Source organism: Microplitis mediator, chromosome 1, assembly GCF_029852145.1.
Source record: "Microplitis mediator isolate UGA2020A chromosome 1, iyMicMedi2.1, whole genome shotgun sequence".
Classification (NCBI taxonomy): Eukaryota; Metazoa; Arthropoda; class Insecta; order Hymenoptera; family Braconidae; genus Microplitis; species Microplitis mediator.
The window spans coordinates 1,998,215-2,014,406 of NC_079969.1; the positions used below are offsets into that span (position 1 = coordinate 1,998,215).

The 16,192-nt window shown below is 30.6% G+C and overlaps 3 protein-coding genes across 4 annotated transcripts; all 3 read right to left on the reverse strand.

Moving 5' to 3' along the window:
* Positions 1 to 2,383: 2,383 nt before the first annotated feature.
* Positions 2,384 to 4,679, reverse strand: LOC130669384 (uncharacterized). Its single transcript, XM_057472259.1, has 3 exons — positions 4,432 to 4,679; positions 3,843 to 4,344; positions 2,384 to 3,757 (listed from the first exon to the last, which is right to left on the reverse strand). Exons 1-3 carry the CDS (start codon positions 4,543 to 4,545, stop codon positions 2,610 to 2,612), a joined length of 1,764 nt encoding a protein of 587 aa, XP_057328242.1. The 5' UTR covers positions 4,546 to 4,679; the 3' UTR covers positions 2,384 to 2,609.
* A 1,194-nt stretch (positions 4,680 to 5,873) lies between these two features.
* LOC130673756 (uncharacterized) lies at positions 5,874 to 7,715 on the reverse strand. The gene is made up of 2 exons (XM_057478934.1): positions 7,588 to 7,715; positions 5,874 to 7,502 (listed from the first exon to the last, which is right to left on the reverse strand). Exon 2 carries the CDS (start codon positions 7,375 to 7,377, stop codon positions 6,355 to 6,357), a length of 1,023 nt encoding a protein of 340 aa, XP_057334917.1. The 5' UTR covers positions 7,378 to 7,502; positions 7,588 to 7,715; the 3' UTR covers positions 5,874 to 6,354.
* A 3,772-nt stretch (positions 7,716 to 11,487) lies between these two features.
* LOC130668943 (uncharacterized) lies at positions 11,488 to 15,947 on the reverse strand. 2 transcript variants are annotated; one of them, XM_057471515.1, is made up of 4 exons: positions 15,641 to 15,947; positions 14,297 to 14,798; positions 14,042 to 14,211; positions 11,488 to 12,132 (listed from the first exon to the last, which is right to left on the reverse strand). In XM_057471515.1, exons 1-4 carry the CDS (start codon positions 15,752 to 15,754, stop codon positions 12,100 to 12,102), a joined length of 819 nt encoding a protein of 272 aa, XP_057327498.1. In that variant the 5' UTR covers positions 15,755 to 15,947; the 3' UTR covers positions 11,488 to 12,099. The 2 variants fall into 2 exon arrangements, with proteins under 2 accessions (XP_057327498.1, XP_057327489.1); XM_057471506.1 differs by lacking the exon at positions 11,488 to 12,132 and having other exon boundaries at positions 13,117 to 14,211.
* Between the last annotated feature and the right edge of the window lie 245 nt (positions 15,948 to 16,192).

The window sequence follows — 16,192 nt, forward strand, 5'->3', positions numbered from 1 at the left end:
GACTGAGACCTAGATCCTCCATTATAAGGTTCAAAATAATCGATCAGCAGAAAAACAAACCTCTCATAGTCACAACAACTGAAAAAAATTAATAACAATAATATTTATGACACAGGATTGAAGGAATACATGAAAAATGTACATTTACATTGTTTTTGGTTTTTATTAATTAGTCACAATTTTTCTAATTTTAGATTGATTTTACGAAAATTATGTGAGTGGTTACTTTGATCCCATCGAAATCCCATAGAAAATATAGACCCAGCACTCGGTGTTGTGAGAAAAAAAAAAAAATTTTTTTTTAACTAATCGGACCATTAGAAACAAGCACCAGCAACAGCAAAATACTACTCCGCGCTATTTGGGCTGACGCTGCGACTTTGAAGGTCGATTTCCGTATAGAAAAATGACCAAATTCACCAATACCATTCGATTACTATGGAACCTGCGTTAAATATTAGATAAAGTTTATATTTTAAAATTTATTCAACGCAATAGTAAAAAAGTAAACTCAAATTGAAATGTGTGACGATCAATAGTATTACATGTATTTGCTTTTAGTTATACGGATCGCCAGTTCTTCTTGCTTCTGACTACGGCCGTCGAGCCAATAATTACTTCTAACAGTATTGATTTATACAGAAACTAATACTGCGTTTTATAACTCGTTAATAATTATAAATATTTTTTCAAAGCTTATAAATCTATTGAAGTCAATTCATTTACTAAAGAATTATCGTCGACACAACAATGAATATCTTCTTCTTCATAACCTAAGAGTAATTCGAGGCTAAATTTACTTCTGTTCACTCTGCAGTAACGAACTTCACAACCATCAATTGAACATCAAATTATTGATATAATCTCTGCAGAATAAATTTGATGCAATAATAAGCTTTGAGATGACAATGAATAGAAACCACTCGAAACTGATATTTTAAGGGGGTATTCTGGTCTAGAAAAAAAAAAAAAACGATTTTTTTTTTTTCATGTTTTCATAGTTTAACTATTTAAGAATATGTCTACGAGAGGATTTTTCAAAATTCAAATTATTTTCGGAGAAATAAGTATTTTGCTGAGCTGGCATCCAAACCAGTTGGGCTGCAACTAATCGAACAAAAGACATAATGGATTCTCCGACTACCTGAATCTATATTTCTTAGTAAGCCCTTTTGTTCCTATATATATATATATATATAACGAGGAAGGTCCGATGTATGCAGCAGGAATGGCAGATTGAATAAATGTAAGTTAAAAATATAATTTTATGACTTAACCTGCAAAAATTTTACTTGAAACTTTAAACGCGTTTTTCTCAGAACTGTCTTTTTGAATCTGATACCCATGATTTCACAGGTTCTACCGAACCGATTTACTTGAAATTTTAAGAGAGTCTTCTTTAGGGACTTGTCTATAGTCAGAACTACGGCCATCCCCAAATTTTCATTTTTACTATTTTTAAAAAATCGAAGAATGTCCAAAAAAGTGGTACAAAAATTTTTTTTTTCATTAGGCAGTCGCCATTTTGTCAAAAAATTTTTTTCCAACTTTTCCGTAGTTCCGGCCATTGCGACATTATTACAGATTAATAATCTTCCTTATTTTTTGGTTTCAGATTGCTAGGAGAGTTAAGATCGTGGGTATGGTCAAGCACCAAATTTTTGAGACTTCCCACTTTATCAGCTGATAATTAACTGAATTTTGAATTTTTTTTACTTTTTAATTTTTTTTTGTATGCTTCTCATGTGAATAAATAATATATAAAAAAATTTATAGTTAAAATATTGCTTGCTTTTTTTTTACAGCACTTCAAAAATTACCTAAAATTCATGCCTCTAGACCAGAATACCCCCTTAAGATATAATTCTTATTAAATATTTTTATAAAATTAAAATAATTTTCTGTTCAAATAGTAGCGTTTGCCGTAGCACAAAAAAATTTGAAAAGAATTTTTTCCCGATTTTTTTTTTTTCCAAGCTTGATTTTCTGAGCTCAAAATTTGGGTGATTATATATTTTTACTATATACTTACTTTTTTAAAGCTGACAGTGAAAAAAAAATTATATTTTCGATCCATTCTCATAAATATAATTGCAAAAAATAATGTGATCAATAGTGTAACATGTTTGTGCTTTTAGTTTAACGCATTTCCATTTCTTCTTTCACGTGACTGAGACCTAGACCCTCCATTATAACTTTCAAGGTAATCGATCAGCAGAAAAAACAAACCTGACATAGTAACAATAACTGAAAAAAATAATATTTATGACATAGGATTGAAAAAATAATTAAAAAATGCGTATTCAAATTATTTTGGTTTTTATTCACTGATCACAATTTTTCGTATTTTTTAATTGATTTTACAAAAATTATGTAAGCGGTTACTTCGATAAATATTATTATGGTATAAACAACCGATAGTCAAAAGTTTCATTCCACACTCACAAATTGTGTAAGCTGATAATTGATGAAATATTTGACTGAAGTAAATTGACGTCAAAATTTGTGAACGATAGACAATCCAAGTGATCAAATTCATTAAGCCGAGCACGCGCGACTGCACTTTTATTAATAACACACATTTTTTTAAGTTAACGGATGTTTATTTTTTATTGTCTTGGACGGCGATAACGTCCGATAATATACTCAATGCCAAAAACAATAATGGCCAAAAACTGGAAAAATGCCATAAATACATATAAATACGTTAAATCTACAGCGTCAATTGTTTGATAATCAACGATTTTCTTAAGTCTTTCCTTAGCTTTTATCTTCTTCAGTGAATTCTTCAGGGGAACTTTACTTAGTCGATAAAAGATCCCGGATTCTTGAAAGTTTAATCCTTTATGGTAAAATCGATCCGCCAGAACCCAATCGTGAGTTGTCTGATAAAAAGCTGATACTTTCAGCATGAAACGCTCTGATATATGCAAATTTTTTTTGACAGCATCGTTAATTAATTCTTCATCTGGAAGTATACATGCAACCGTATTATTTGTGCTGACTCGTGTCGAACAATCGACGAAAAAGTCATAGGAATCTTCTGAATGCAAATATTTATCGGCCTCAACAGTATTCCATAATTGCTCTTCCATAATATGATCCTCAACTATCGTTGGACAATATACGTGATACTTATGATCGTACAAGTCTTTAAGGGACTCGATGTTATAAGTCGGCGGGCGAGTTAATACGGCAAATATTTGTCCCACAAGCAATGGACTAAATAAAAAAACGAAAAAAAATCCCGTGAAGAAAGTGATTTTCATGGCGAGACGGTCAAGGGGTGCATCGATTCCCATACTCATCAGCAACTTCAGGACATCCAGAACAGCCAATCCGATTTGATACTCATTGTGCAAAACAATCAAGAGGGTAATTAGAAGAAGAAGAAAAATTATCGCTATAGCTCCATTAATATCGATTACATTTGCAATTTCACTAGATGCCGATAGAAAATTTGCCTTTTGTGTTACTATAATAAAATATGCTTCGCGCTTCAGTGGCACTGTGTCTACACTACGAGGGTCCATATCGTATTTGTATGAGGTACAGATATCGTTTTTTTCATTCTCTATTGACCAAAACAATTTATGAATATTATTACCAAAGTAAGTTACTTGTGAAGTCATATTTAAAGAATTAAATACGACACGAAGTAGGAAATCAGTAGTGCTATAAGTTGCGGCAATATTGACGGGATAGCCATCAAGAAATTCAGTTTTATCGAAGAAGAGAGTCTCACATATTTTATGATCTGCAAAAAAAAATGAAACGTTCGTGTTTTATTAATTATGGGGGCAATGATGTTAATAATTATAATAATAAGGAAGGGGATTTACCGTTTGAAAAAGATTGATTGTAAAGAAACACTGGTCGATTTTCGAAGTCCAAATAATACATGTTAGTGTTGACCCAAGGATCGGGTGCTCGTCTTGTGAATGGATTATAAGTAAAAAGGCTTGTTTCATTACTGGTTCCGGAGCATGCTATGATACTTGATAAAACATTAAACCCCCACAGTCTTTCGAGAATTTCCCATGAATTTACGCAAGGTTTGTTGGTTTCGAAGATCACAAAAAATTTGGATTTTCGGCTCCATAACGGTGAATGATTCAATTTTACTAAGAGTTTGAACATCTCCTGAGCACTCGACACTGATAAAATATACATCGGATAAGTTGGATAGTAAAGTTGAATGTCTTTGACGTTGAATTTTTTGTTGATGACAATGACAGGCGCCTTTATTGCAATAGGCAAATTTTTGTGAAAAGTCTCTACCAAATTTTCCGTTATTGCGATTGGATTTGATGTATTTGCAAAACAAAGTTCAAAAAGTTGAGCCTGTTAGAAAACAAACAAAGGAAAGAATTTCAACAGTGGTAATAGAATAAATAATGACAATGTATAGATCAATAAAAATTTATTTACCATATCTGTGTGTGTGATTGGAGGGTTCTTTAGTGGTAAGTTGCCGTTTTTTACTTCATAGCATGAAACACTTACAAACAATGCACTTAAAATAACATTCCTCATGAACATCATTGTTATTATTATTATCAAATTTTTACAATAATCAAACTATTAAATTGTTTCAAAATAGAATTTAAAATAATTAAATTGATTTAATTCTATAATAATATCTAAATAAATAAATTGGCCAATATTTATAAGACTGCTGTCTGATCACTTTTTTTGCGCAGTTAGAAAATAATTATTTTATTTAATAGTGACAACTATGTTTGACGAATTTCCTCGAATTAATGATTTCTTCCCGTCAAGGAGGACTACATACAATGTCGAAATTCCGACCTGCGCGGAAACGATATTTGCATATTTTCCTATTGTTGCAAAGATATTATTCGCGAAGAAGGGACTGGAGAACAAAGCTATTGGCTACAATAAGCTTAGGTGGTGAAAAATAGAGAGCGTGCGCATATAATCCGATTAATCCTGGTGGCCATTTTAGCTTTGGATTTCCACGTCGCAATTCTTCTCGCATATAATTGTGGCCTAGAAGTTTCATAATTGCTTGGAATGATATTGATTTATGAGAAACAAAATCCGGAAATACGTATTTTTATAATAGTTGAAAATAATGCGATTCTAGAAATAACAACAAAAGGCTATAATAGATATATTAATTTTTTTTTGTAAGTTTGCATAAAATGCTGGTCCCTCTAAGCCATTTGTTAGTTGGATCTGAATTCAATAATTTTGTTTATTCATAAATATATTTTTGTTAATTTTTTTTCAACTAATTGGACCAACAGGAACAAGAACCAGCAATATCAAAATACTCTTCCATGCTATTTATGCTGACGCGCAACTTTGAAGGTCTATATCCGTACAAAACTGACCAAAATCACTATTACCATTCGATTACTATGGAACCTTCGTTAAATATTAGATAAATTTTATATTTTAAAATTCACTAAATGCAATAGTTAAAAAGTAAACGCAAATTGAAATGTGTGACGATCAATAGTATTACATGTATTTGCTTTTAGTTCGATGGATGCCAGTTCTCCTTGCTCCTGACTTTGGCCTTCGAGCTAAGTAATTACTTCTAACAGTATTGATTTATACAGAAACTAATACTGCATTTTATAACTCGTAAAAAATTATGAATATTTTTTCAAAGCTTATAAATCTATTGAAGTCAATTTGTTGACAAAAAAATTATCGCTATCACAACAACTCCATTTTCTTCTTCATAACCTAATAATATTTCAAGGTTAAATTAACTTTTGTTCACTGAACAGTAAATGATCCTTACAACCAATAATTGCGACAAATTTTTTATCGTCCTAATTAAAGGTTTGCTTTCAATTCAATGCTGAAAAAAATTTCTTGTGTAATAACATCTCTTCCTTCTCCATCAATTTATCATATTTGGATAAATATTAATAGAAAATATAATGTATGAATACTTATTTGAAGTTCTTTAGTTCATCGCAATTAATCACCAAAAAATAGACATTCTGAATTTTACTAGTTGGTTAAGAAAAATGTATTTTTGTGAGACACTTGAAATGTACGACATTTAGCGCCTACAGCCGGCAGCAAAAAATATTAAATTAGATACAGCTGGTAAAAAAGATACCTAATTGTTCTAATAGTGACGTTGTCAACAGATCAAAAAATATTTTTTGGTTACATGTGCGATAGCAAACGACCAACAAATATCGAAGTAACTCAACGAGCCACTTGTGACAAAATTTATCATCATATTAATAATTCCACTTACAGGCTTGAATAGACAATCCAAGTGATCGAATTTATTGAGATGGTCACACGCGACTGCACTTATGAATAACACACATTGTTCTTAAGCTAATGGATGTTTATTTGTTATTGTCTTGGACGGCGATAACGTCCGATAATATACTCAATACCAAAAACAATAACTGCCAAACAGTGGAAAAATGCCATAAATACATATAAATACGTTAAATCTACAGCGTCAATTGTTTGATAATCAACGATTTTCTTAAGTCTTTCCTTAGCTTTTATCTTCTTCAGTGAATTCTTCAGGGGAACTTTACTTAGTCGATCAAAGATCCCGGATTCTTGAAAGTTTAATCCTTTATGGTAAAATCGATCCGCCAGAACCCAATCGTGAGTTGTCTGATAAAAAGCTGATACTTTCAGCATGAAACGCTCTGATATATGCAAATTTTTTTTGACAGCATAGTTAATTAATACTTCATCTGGAAGTATACATGCAACCGTATTATTTGTGCTGACTCGTGTCGAACAATCGACGAAAAAGTCATAGGAATCTTCTGAATGCAAATATTTCTCGGCCTCAACAGTATTCCATAATTGCTCTTCTATAATATAATCCTTAACTATCGATGGACAATATACGTGATACTTATGATCGTACAAGTCTTTAAGGGACTCAATGTTATAAGTCGGCGGGCGAGTTAATACGGCAAATATTTGTCCCACAAGCAATGGACTAAATAAAAAAACGAAAAAAAATCCCGTGAAGAAGGTGATTTTCATGGCGAGACGGTCGAGAGGTGCATCGATCCCCATACTCATCAGCAGCTTCAGGACATCCAGAACAGCCAATCCGATCTGATACTCATTGTGCAATACAATCAAGAGGGTTATTAGAAGAAGAAGAAAAATTATCGCTATAGCTCCATTAATATCAATTACATTTGCAATTTCATAGGATGCTGATTGAAAATTTGCCTTTTGTGTTACTATAATAAAATATGCTTCGCGCTTCAGTGGCACTGTGTCTACACTACGAGGGTCCATACTGTATTTGTATGAGGTAGCGATATCGTTTTCTCCACCCTTTATTGACCAAAATAATTTGTAAATATTATCAGTAAAGTAAGTTACTTGTGGAGTCATGTTTAAAGAAATAAATATGACATCAAGTAGCAAATCAGTATTGCTATAAGTTGCGGCAATATTAACGGGATAGCCATCAAGAAATTCAGTTTTATCGAAGAAGAGAGTCTCACATATTTTATGATCTGCAAAAAAAAATGAAATGTTCGTGTTTTATCAATTATGGGGGTAATAATGTTAATAATTATAATAATAAGAAAGGGTATTTACCGTTTGAAAAAGATTGATTGAAAAGAAACACTGGTCGATCATACAAGTCCAAATAATACAAGTGAGTGTTGATCCAAGGATCAGGTGCTCGCTTTGTGAATGGATTATAAGTATAAAGGCTTGTTTCATTACTGGTTCCTGAGCATGCTATGATACTTGATAACACAGTAAACCGCCACAGTCTTTCGAGAATTTTCCATGAATGTACGCAAGGTTTGTCGGTTTCGAAGATCACAAAAAATTTGGATTTTCGACTCCATAACGGTGAATAAATCAATTTTGAGAGAAGTCTGTACATGTCCATATAATTCGACACTGACAGAATATACATCGGATAAGTTGGATTGTACAGCTAAATGTCTTTGGCGATGAAATTTTCGTTGATGATAACGACAGGCGCCATTATTGTAACGGATAAATTTTTTTGAAATGTCTCTACCAAATTTTCAGTTATTGCGATTGGATTTGATGTATTTGCGAAACAAAGTTCAAAAAGTTGAGCCTGTTGGAAAACAAACAAAAAAAAAAACTTCAATAGTTGTAATAGAATAAACAATGACAGTATATAAATCAATAAAAATTTATTTACCATATCTGTGTGTGTGATTGGAGGGTTTTTTAGTGGTAAGTTGCCGTTTTTCATTTCATAGCATGAAACACTTGCAAACACTGCACTCAAAATAACATTCCTTATCAACATCATTGTTATTATTTTTATTAAATTTTTACAATAATTAAACTATTAAATTGTTTCAAAATTGAATTTAAAATAATTAAATTGATTTAATTTTATAATAATATCCAAATAAATGAATGAGCCAATATTTGTGAGACTGCTGTCTGATCACTTTTTTTGCGCAATTAAAAAATAATTATTTTATTTAATAGTGACAACTACGTTTGACGGTTTTTCTCGATTTAATAATTTCTTCCCGCCCGGAAGGAGTATATATATTGCTGAAATTTCGACATGCGCGGAAACGATATTTGCATACTCTCCTATTTTCGCGAAGATATTATTCGAGAAGAAGGGACTGGAGAACAAAGCTATTGGCTACTATAAGCTTACGTGGTCAAATGACAAACCTGCGCATAAATTTCGATCAATTCCGGTGGCCATTTTGGCTTTGGTTTGACACGTCGCCATTTCTTCTTGCATAGAATTGTAGACTAGAATAGTATTGATTTATGAAAAATACAGTTCTGGAAAAACTTATATTTATAATAGTAATAAATACTGCGATTTTATAAATAAAAAAATTTCTATAATAGAACTATTTATTTTTCTTTGTAAGTTTGTCTAAAATGCCGGTCACTCTCCCTGGTTAAAAATACTGATTGGGAAAAATTGAGATGTGGCCACTCCATGCAAACTGTATATCTATATATACAAACAAAAAAATTGATATTATTCAAAAGAATTCGAATTTCATCACTTTTAAACCTTTTTACTCAGTATTTTTAACCAGGGCTAAGCTATTTGTTTGTTGGGCCTAAATTTAATAAGTTTGCTTATTGTTAAATATCTTTCTATTAATTGTTTTTCAACTAATTGGACCATTAGGAACAAGAACTAGCAACAGCAAAATACTCTTTCTCGCTATTTGGGCTGGCGCCGCAACTTTGAAGGTCGATTTCCGTATAGAAAAAAGACCAAATTCACTATGACCATTCGATTACTATAGAACCTGCGTTAAATATTAGATAGATTTTATGTTTTTAAATTCACATAATGCAATGGTTACAAAGTAAACTCAAATTGAAATGTGTGACGATCAATAGTATTACATGTATTTGCTTTTAGTTCGACGGATTGCCAGTTCTTCTTGCTTCTGACTATGGCCTTCGAGCCAATAATTACTTCTAACCGTATTTATATGTATTGATTTATACAGAAACTAATACTGCGTTTTATATAACTCGTAAATATATAACTCGTAAATTATTATGAATTTGTTTTAAAAGCTTATAAATCTATTGAAGTCAATTCATTTACTAAAGAATTATCGTCGACACAATAATGACTATCTTCTTCTTCATAACCTAAGAGTGATTCGAGCTAAGTTTACTTCTGTTCACTCTGCAGTAACGAACTTCATAACCATCAATTGAACATCTAATTATTAATATAATCTCTGCCGAATAAATTTGATGCAATAATTAGCCTTGAGATAACAATGAATAGAACCCACTCGAAACTGATATTTTAAGATATAATTCTTATAAAATATTTTTATAAAATTAAAATAATTTTCTGTTCAAATAGTAGCGTTTGCCGCAGCACAAAAAAATTTGAAAAGAATTTTTGCCCAATTTTTTTTTTTCCAAGCCTGATTTTCTGAGCTCAAAATTTGGATGATTATATATTTTTACTATACACTCAGAAAATTAAATGATTGCAGTTACTATCTATTTATGGTAAAATTTTTTACCATCAACCCGATGGTAGTGACAACTATCTGGATGATTGTATAAATCATATTTATGGTAACTGTTACAATCATGTATGTTAATTAGAGATAGTTACAGTTATCATTTTAAATAGTTGTATTTACGATCTAGATGGTTACAGTTACCATCAGAAATTGTAGTAGTTACCATTAAAGATGATTACAGTTACCATCTAAGACAATTAATGATGTTACCATTAATGATGTTCTTGTCAGCATTGGATGTCATGAACCCTTACCATACAAAATAGACGACCTTGTTCAAGACATTAAATGGACAAGTTTTCAGAATGATAGAATAACAATTAATTCAATTATAATGAAACCGTCTGACGAACCATCATTTTACCAAGTTAAAAAAATACTAAATGTCAACAATGGCCAAATTTTATTCATTACCCAGTACTTGGATGATTGTTATTTCGATGAACACACTCAATCATTCAAAGTTATTAACAGAAGCTCTCTCGCTTGGAAATTTTTATTTTATGCTGATATTGAAGACTGTACAGTAACTTATTTCAATATTTTAGACAATCAAGTGTACATAACTAAATTATGGGTTTAAATAATTGTAAAAAATAAATAATTGTCATTTTTTTGTAAAAATTTTATAAATAAAATTTAAGTATGTTTGTCATCATATTTGTAATCAAAAATTTATAATTTTGCACCAGTACTTGAAAATTATTGAATTTTTGATCAATTTTTTTTATAGCATTTAATAATTTTTTTTTTCTTTATCACTGTTTTTATCAGTGATAAATTTTTATCAGTGATAAATTATCACTATCCTTGATAGGAAACATTATTATCCTGATGGTAAATATTACCATCCTGATAGTAGCTGTAATCATCTTAATGGTTACTGTTATCATCCTGATGGTAACTGTTACTATAAAAAATGGTAACTGCAATTATAACAAATTGTAGCACTAACCATCTTTACACTGAAAGATTTTTTAATCATCCTAGATGATTGCAGCTACAAATTTAGTATGATAACTCCAATCATTTATTTTTCTCCGTGTATACTTACTTTTTTAAAGCTGACAGTGAAAAAAAAAAAATTATATTTTTGATCCATTCTCATAAATATAATTGCAAAAAATAATGTGATCAATAGTGTTACATGTTTGTGCTTTTAGTTTAACGCATCTCCATTTCTTCTTTCACGTGACTGAAACCTAGACCCTCCATTATAACTTTCAAAGTAATCGATCAGCAGAAAAAACAAACTTGACATAGTAACAATAACTGAAAAAAATAATATTTATGACATAGGATTGAAAAAATAATTAAAAAATGCGTTTTCAAATTTTTTTGGTTTTTATTCACTGATCACAATTTTTCGTATTTTTTAATTCATTTTACAAAAATTATTCAAGCAGTTACTTTGATAAATATTATTATGGTATAAACAACCGATAGTCAAAAGTTTGATTCCACACTCACAAATTGTGTAAGCTGATAATTGATGAAATATTTGACTGAAGTAAATTGACGTCAAAATTTGTAAACGATAGACAATCCAAGTGATCAAATTCATTAAGCCGAGCACGCGCGACTGCACTTTTATTAATAACACACAATTTTTTAAGTTAACGGATGTTTATTTTTTATTGTCTTGGACGGCGATGACGTCCGACTATATACTCAATACCAAAAACAATAACTGCCAAACACTGGAAAAATGCCATAAATACATATAAATACGTTAAATCTACAGCGTCAATTGTTTGATAATCAACGATTCTACTAAGTCTATTTTTAGCTTTCAGTTTATTCCGTGATTTTATCAGGCGTGTTTTGAAAAATTTCATTCCTGACTCTTGTAGGTTCAATGATTTATGGTAAAAGCGATCCATCAGAGCCCAAAATAGATGCGTATGATAGAAACTCGGTGTTTTCAGCACGACTCGTTGTGCTATATGCAAATTATGTTCAACAGCGTAGTCAATTAGTTGCCAATCTTGAGCCATACACGCAGCTCTATTATTTTCGATAACTTTTTTCACGCAATTGTCTATAGGGTCCAATTCGTGAATGGGATGTAAGTATTTCATATCCTCATCAGTTTTCCATAATTGCTCTTCTAAAATATTTTTACGGAAGGAAGACATATAATATACGTGCCCGGGAAAAAATGATTTTGCCTAATCATATATGATTATATATAATCATATATGAAGTTATGTATAATCATGCATGATTATATATGGGGTCATATATAATTATATATAATTATATATGACCCCATACATAATTAGATCTGATCATACCTGGCTGTTATAAGCCCATATATAAGTCTATATATAATCAGATCTGATTATATATAAGTCTATATATAATTAGATCTGATCAGATCTGATTATATATAAGTCTATGTATAATTAGATATGATCATACCTGGCAGTTATGACCCCATATATAATCATACATAAGTCTATATATGATCAGATCTATTTATATATAAGTCTATATATAGTTAGATCTGATCATACCTGGCTGTTATGACCCCATATATAATCATGTACAAGTCTATATATGATCAGGTCTGATCATATATGAGTCTATATATAATTAGATATAATCATACCTGGCTGTTATAACTCCATATATAACCATATATGAGTCTATATATGATCAGATCTGATCATCTATAAGTCTATATATAATTAGATATAATTATACCTAGCTGTTATAACCCCATATATGATCATATATAAGTCTATACATGATTAGATCTGATCAGACATGATTGATAAAAACCCATATATAATTAGATATAGGCCTATATATAATTAGATCTGATCAGACGTGACTGATATAAACCTATATGTAGTTTTATATGTCTATGATTAAATCTGATCAGATTTCATTGATATGAAACCTATAAATATTTAAATATATATATATATATATATATATATATATATATATATATATATATATATATATATATATATATTAAATAATATGACAATTTTTTAATATCAATGTTATTAAATTTTTATTCTGTCAACTATCAATCAAACTTAAATTCCCAATACTTAAAAAATGTTCAAAGGTTTCGGCAGTAATTTAAAAGTATAAAGTATCAATTTGATTATTTGAGTTAAGTAATGCCATAAACGTTTCTTAATTGTAAGTGTATAACAGACTAGAGGATCAGACTGCAAACCATCGATAACCAAAGTTAAGCAGCATCGGCGTTGGACATTAATTGGATGGGTGACCTCGTAGTAAAATAATTGTCGATGGTTAATAATTTTTTTTTTTTTTTTTATTTAATTTTAACCGACATTGATATTGATGAAGACAATAAATCCTAATTAAACTACTTAATTAATAATTTACAGATATTCTAAATGAGATTCTAAAAATGACTATTCGTTCATGCATGATTATATATAATCATATATGATCATGTATAAACAGATCAAGTTATGTATGATCAGACCTGGCCAATTTTTGGATCTGATCATATATAGACAATTATGCATGATCATATATGATTAGGCAAAATCATTTTTTCTCGGGTGATACTTATGATCGTACAAGTCTTTAAGAGACTCCATGTTATAAGTCGGCGGGCGAGTTAATACGGCAAATAATTGTCCCTCAAGCAATGGACTAAATAAGAAAACAAACAAAAATCCCGTGAAGAAGGTGATTTTCATGGCGAGACGGTCAAGGGGTGCATCGATTCCCATACTCATCAGCAGCTTCAGGACATCCAGAACGGCCAATCCGATTTGATAGTTATTGTGCAATACAATCAAGAGGGTTATTAGAAGAAGAAGAAGAATTATGGCTATGGCTCCATTAATATCGAATACATTTGCAATTTCATAAGATGCTGATTGAAAATTTGCCTTTTGTGTAACAAAGATAAAAGATAATTCTTGCATAAATGGCACCGTGTGTAAAATACCAGGATATGAAAAGCCCAGGGTAAATTGTGTCAAATCATAAGTTCGATTGGATAGTAGTTTTAGTACCTTTGTGAAATTATGGAAATCAAAGAGTATTGTTTGTCGAGTCATGTTTAAAGAATCAAGTATGGTGTCCAAATTTTTAGATTTTCTTAACTTTGTTGAGCCGATTTTAACGGGATAGCCATCAAGAACTTTAGTTTTATCGAAAAACAGAGTCTCACATATTTTATAATCTAAAAAAATTCAAAATATTTTCGTCGTTTATTAGCTAAGATAGTAATAATGATAATAATTATGATGATAAGAAAGAGTATTTACCGTTTGAAAAAGATTGATTGTAAAGGGTCAATGGTAGATTACGTCGGTCGAGCCAACTTATATTAGCTTCGACCCAAGGATCGGGTGCTCGTTTTGTGAATGGATTATAAGTATAAAGACTGGTTTCATTATTGGTGTTGGAGCACACTATGATACATGATAACAATCCTAACTGCCACAGCACATCGAGAAATTCCCATGAATGCACACAATGTTTTTCGGGTTCGAAGATCACAAAAAATACGGATTTCAGACTCCATAATGGTGAAAAAACCAATTTTGATAAGAGTTCGGACATCTCCGTAGCACTCGACACCGATAAAATGTACATCGGGTAAGTTGGATAGTACAGCTGAATCTTTTTGGCGATGAAATTTTTGTTGATGATAATGACAGGCGCCCTTATTGTAATGGGCAAATTTTTGTGAAATGTCTCTACTAAATTTTCCGTTATGACTATCGGATTTGATGTATTTGCAAAACAAAGTTCAAAAAGTAGAGCCTATTGGAAACCAAATAAACGAAAAAATTGTCAATAGTAGCAATAGGATCAATAATGACGTACACTGATAGAAAAACTATCTTGATTCAAGAAAAATTTTTTCTTCAAAATGTGGTTCTTGTTCTAAAATTTTTAATTGTTTTAATTCAAGAAATGAGTCCTTGAACCAAAAAATTGAAATTCTCGGATAGAGAAAAAAAATTCTTTGTTTGAGAATTTGATTTTTCGATGAAGCCTTTTTTGTTTTGAAACAAAATTCTGACATATTTCGTTCAAGAATTTCTTGCTCTTGGATTAAGATAGGCAAAATCTAGGTTTAAGACATTACCGACTCGTTTCGAGAATGGCGCGGTTTTTAAATCAAGATATCAATTTACTCAGCTTGAAAAAAAAATTTTTTTTTTATTTTAAAAATAAAAAGTTTTAAAGTGATTTTTTAGGACTACATTCATTTACTTCAGATATGTTCAAGTAGAAATTTATTTTTAAAAAAAATTTTTTTTTCATTACTTTAAAAACATCTTCTATCAAGGAATTATTACTTGAACCAAAAATTAAAAGTTCTTAAAATAATAATACGACATTTTTAGTTGAAGACAAGTGGTCTTGCTTGAAGAATTCAATAGTATCGATTGAAGATAATATAGTTTCGGGTCAAGACACGAGAGTTATCCATCGAAGATACAAAATCTATAGAGCCAAGAAAATCTAAATCAAGACAAGAATTTCTTGAAGCAAGACAATTGGTTTTCTTCAGAAATAAATTCTTGGCTTAAGAAAATATTTCTTGAGTCAATATAAATTTTCTATCAGTGTATATAAATCAATAAAAATTAATTTACCATATCTGTGTGTGTAATTGGCGGATTTGGTGATGATAATTTGAAGTTTTTGAATTCGTAGCACGAAACACTGGCGAACAATGCACTCAATATAATACTCTTTATCAACATCATCGTGATTATTTTTATTAAATTTCTACAACAATCAAATTATTAAATTGACTCGGAATTGAATTTAAAATAATTAAATTGTTTTAATTTTGGAATCACGTCAAAATAAGTGAACTAGCCAATATTTGTACGACTGCTATCTGATCTCGTTTTTGCACAATTAAAAAATAATTATTGTATTTAATAGTGACAACTATGTTTGACAGTTTTTTTCGAATTAATAATTTCTTCTCGCCCGAAAAGAGTATATATATTGTTGAAATTTCGACCTGCGCAGGAACGATATTTGCATATTTCCCCATTTTCGCAGCGATATTATTCGAGAAGAAGGGACTGGAGAACAAAGCTATTGGCTACCATGAGCTTACGTGGTGATAAATAAAGAGCGTGCGCATATCGTTCAATCAATCCTGGTGGCCATTTTGGCTTCGGTTTGCTACT

Excerpts from the sequence above, each read along its gene's own strand:
- LOC130668943 (XM_057471506.1), bottom strand. The coding sequence starts at position 15,754 with ATGATGTTGATAAAGAGTATTATATTGAGTGCATTGTTCGCCAGTGTT. Across the intron at positions 14,799-15,640 it reads CAATTACACACACAGATATG|GCTCTACTTTTTGAACTTTG; the intron begins GTAAATTAATTT and ends GGTTTCCAATAG. Across the intron at positions 14,212-14,296 it reads CAATCAATCTTTTTCAAACG|ATTATAAAATATGTGAGACT; the intron begins GTAAATACTCTT and ends GAATTTTTTTAG.
- LOC130673756 (XM_057478934.1), bottom strand. The coding sequence starts at position 7,377 with ATGACTCCACAAGTAACTTACTTTACTGATAATATTTACAAATTATTT.
- LOC130669384 (XM_057472259.1), bottom strand. The coding sequence starts at position 4,545 with ATGATGTTCATGAGGAATGTTATTTTAAGTGCATTGTTTGTAAGTGTT. Across the intron at positions 4,345-4,431 it reads CAATCACACACACAGATATG|GCTCAACTTTTTGAACTTTG; the intron begins GTAAATAAATTT and ends GTTTTCTAACAG. Across the intron at positions 3,758-3,842 it reads CAATCAATCTTTTTCAAACG|ATCATAAAATATGTGAGACT; the intron begins GTAAATCCCCTT and ends TTTTTTTTGCAG.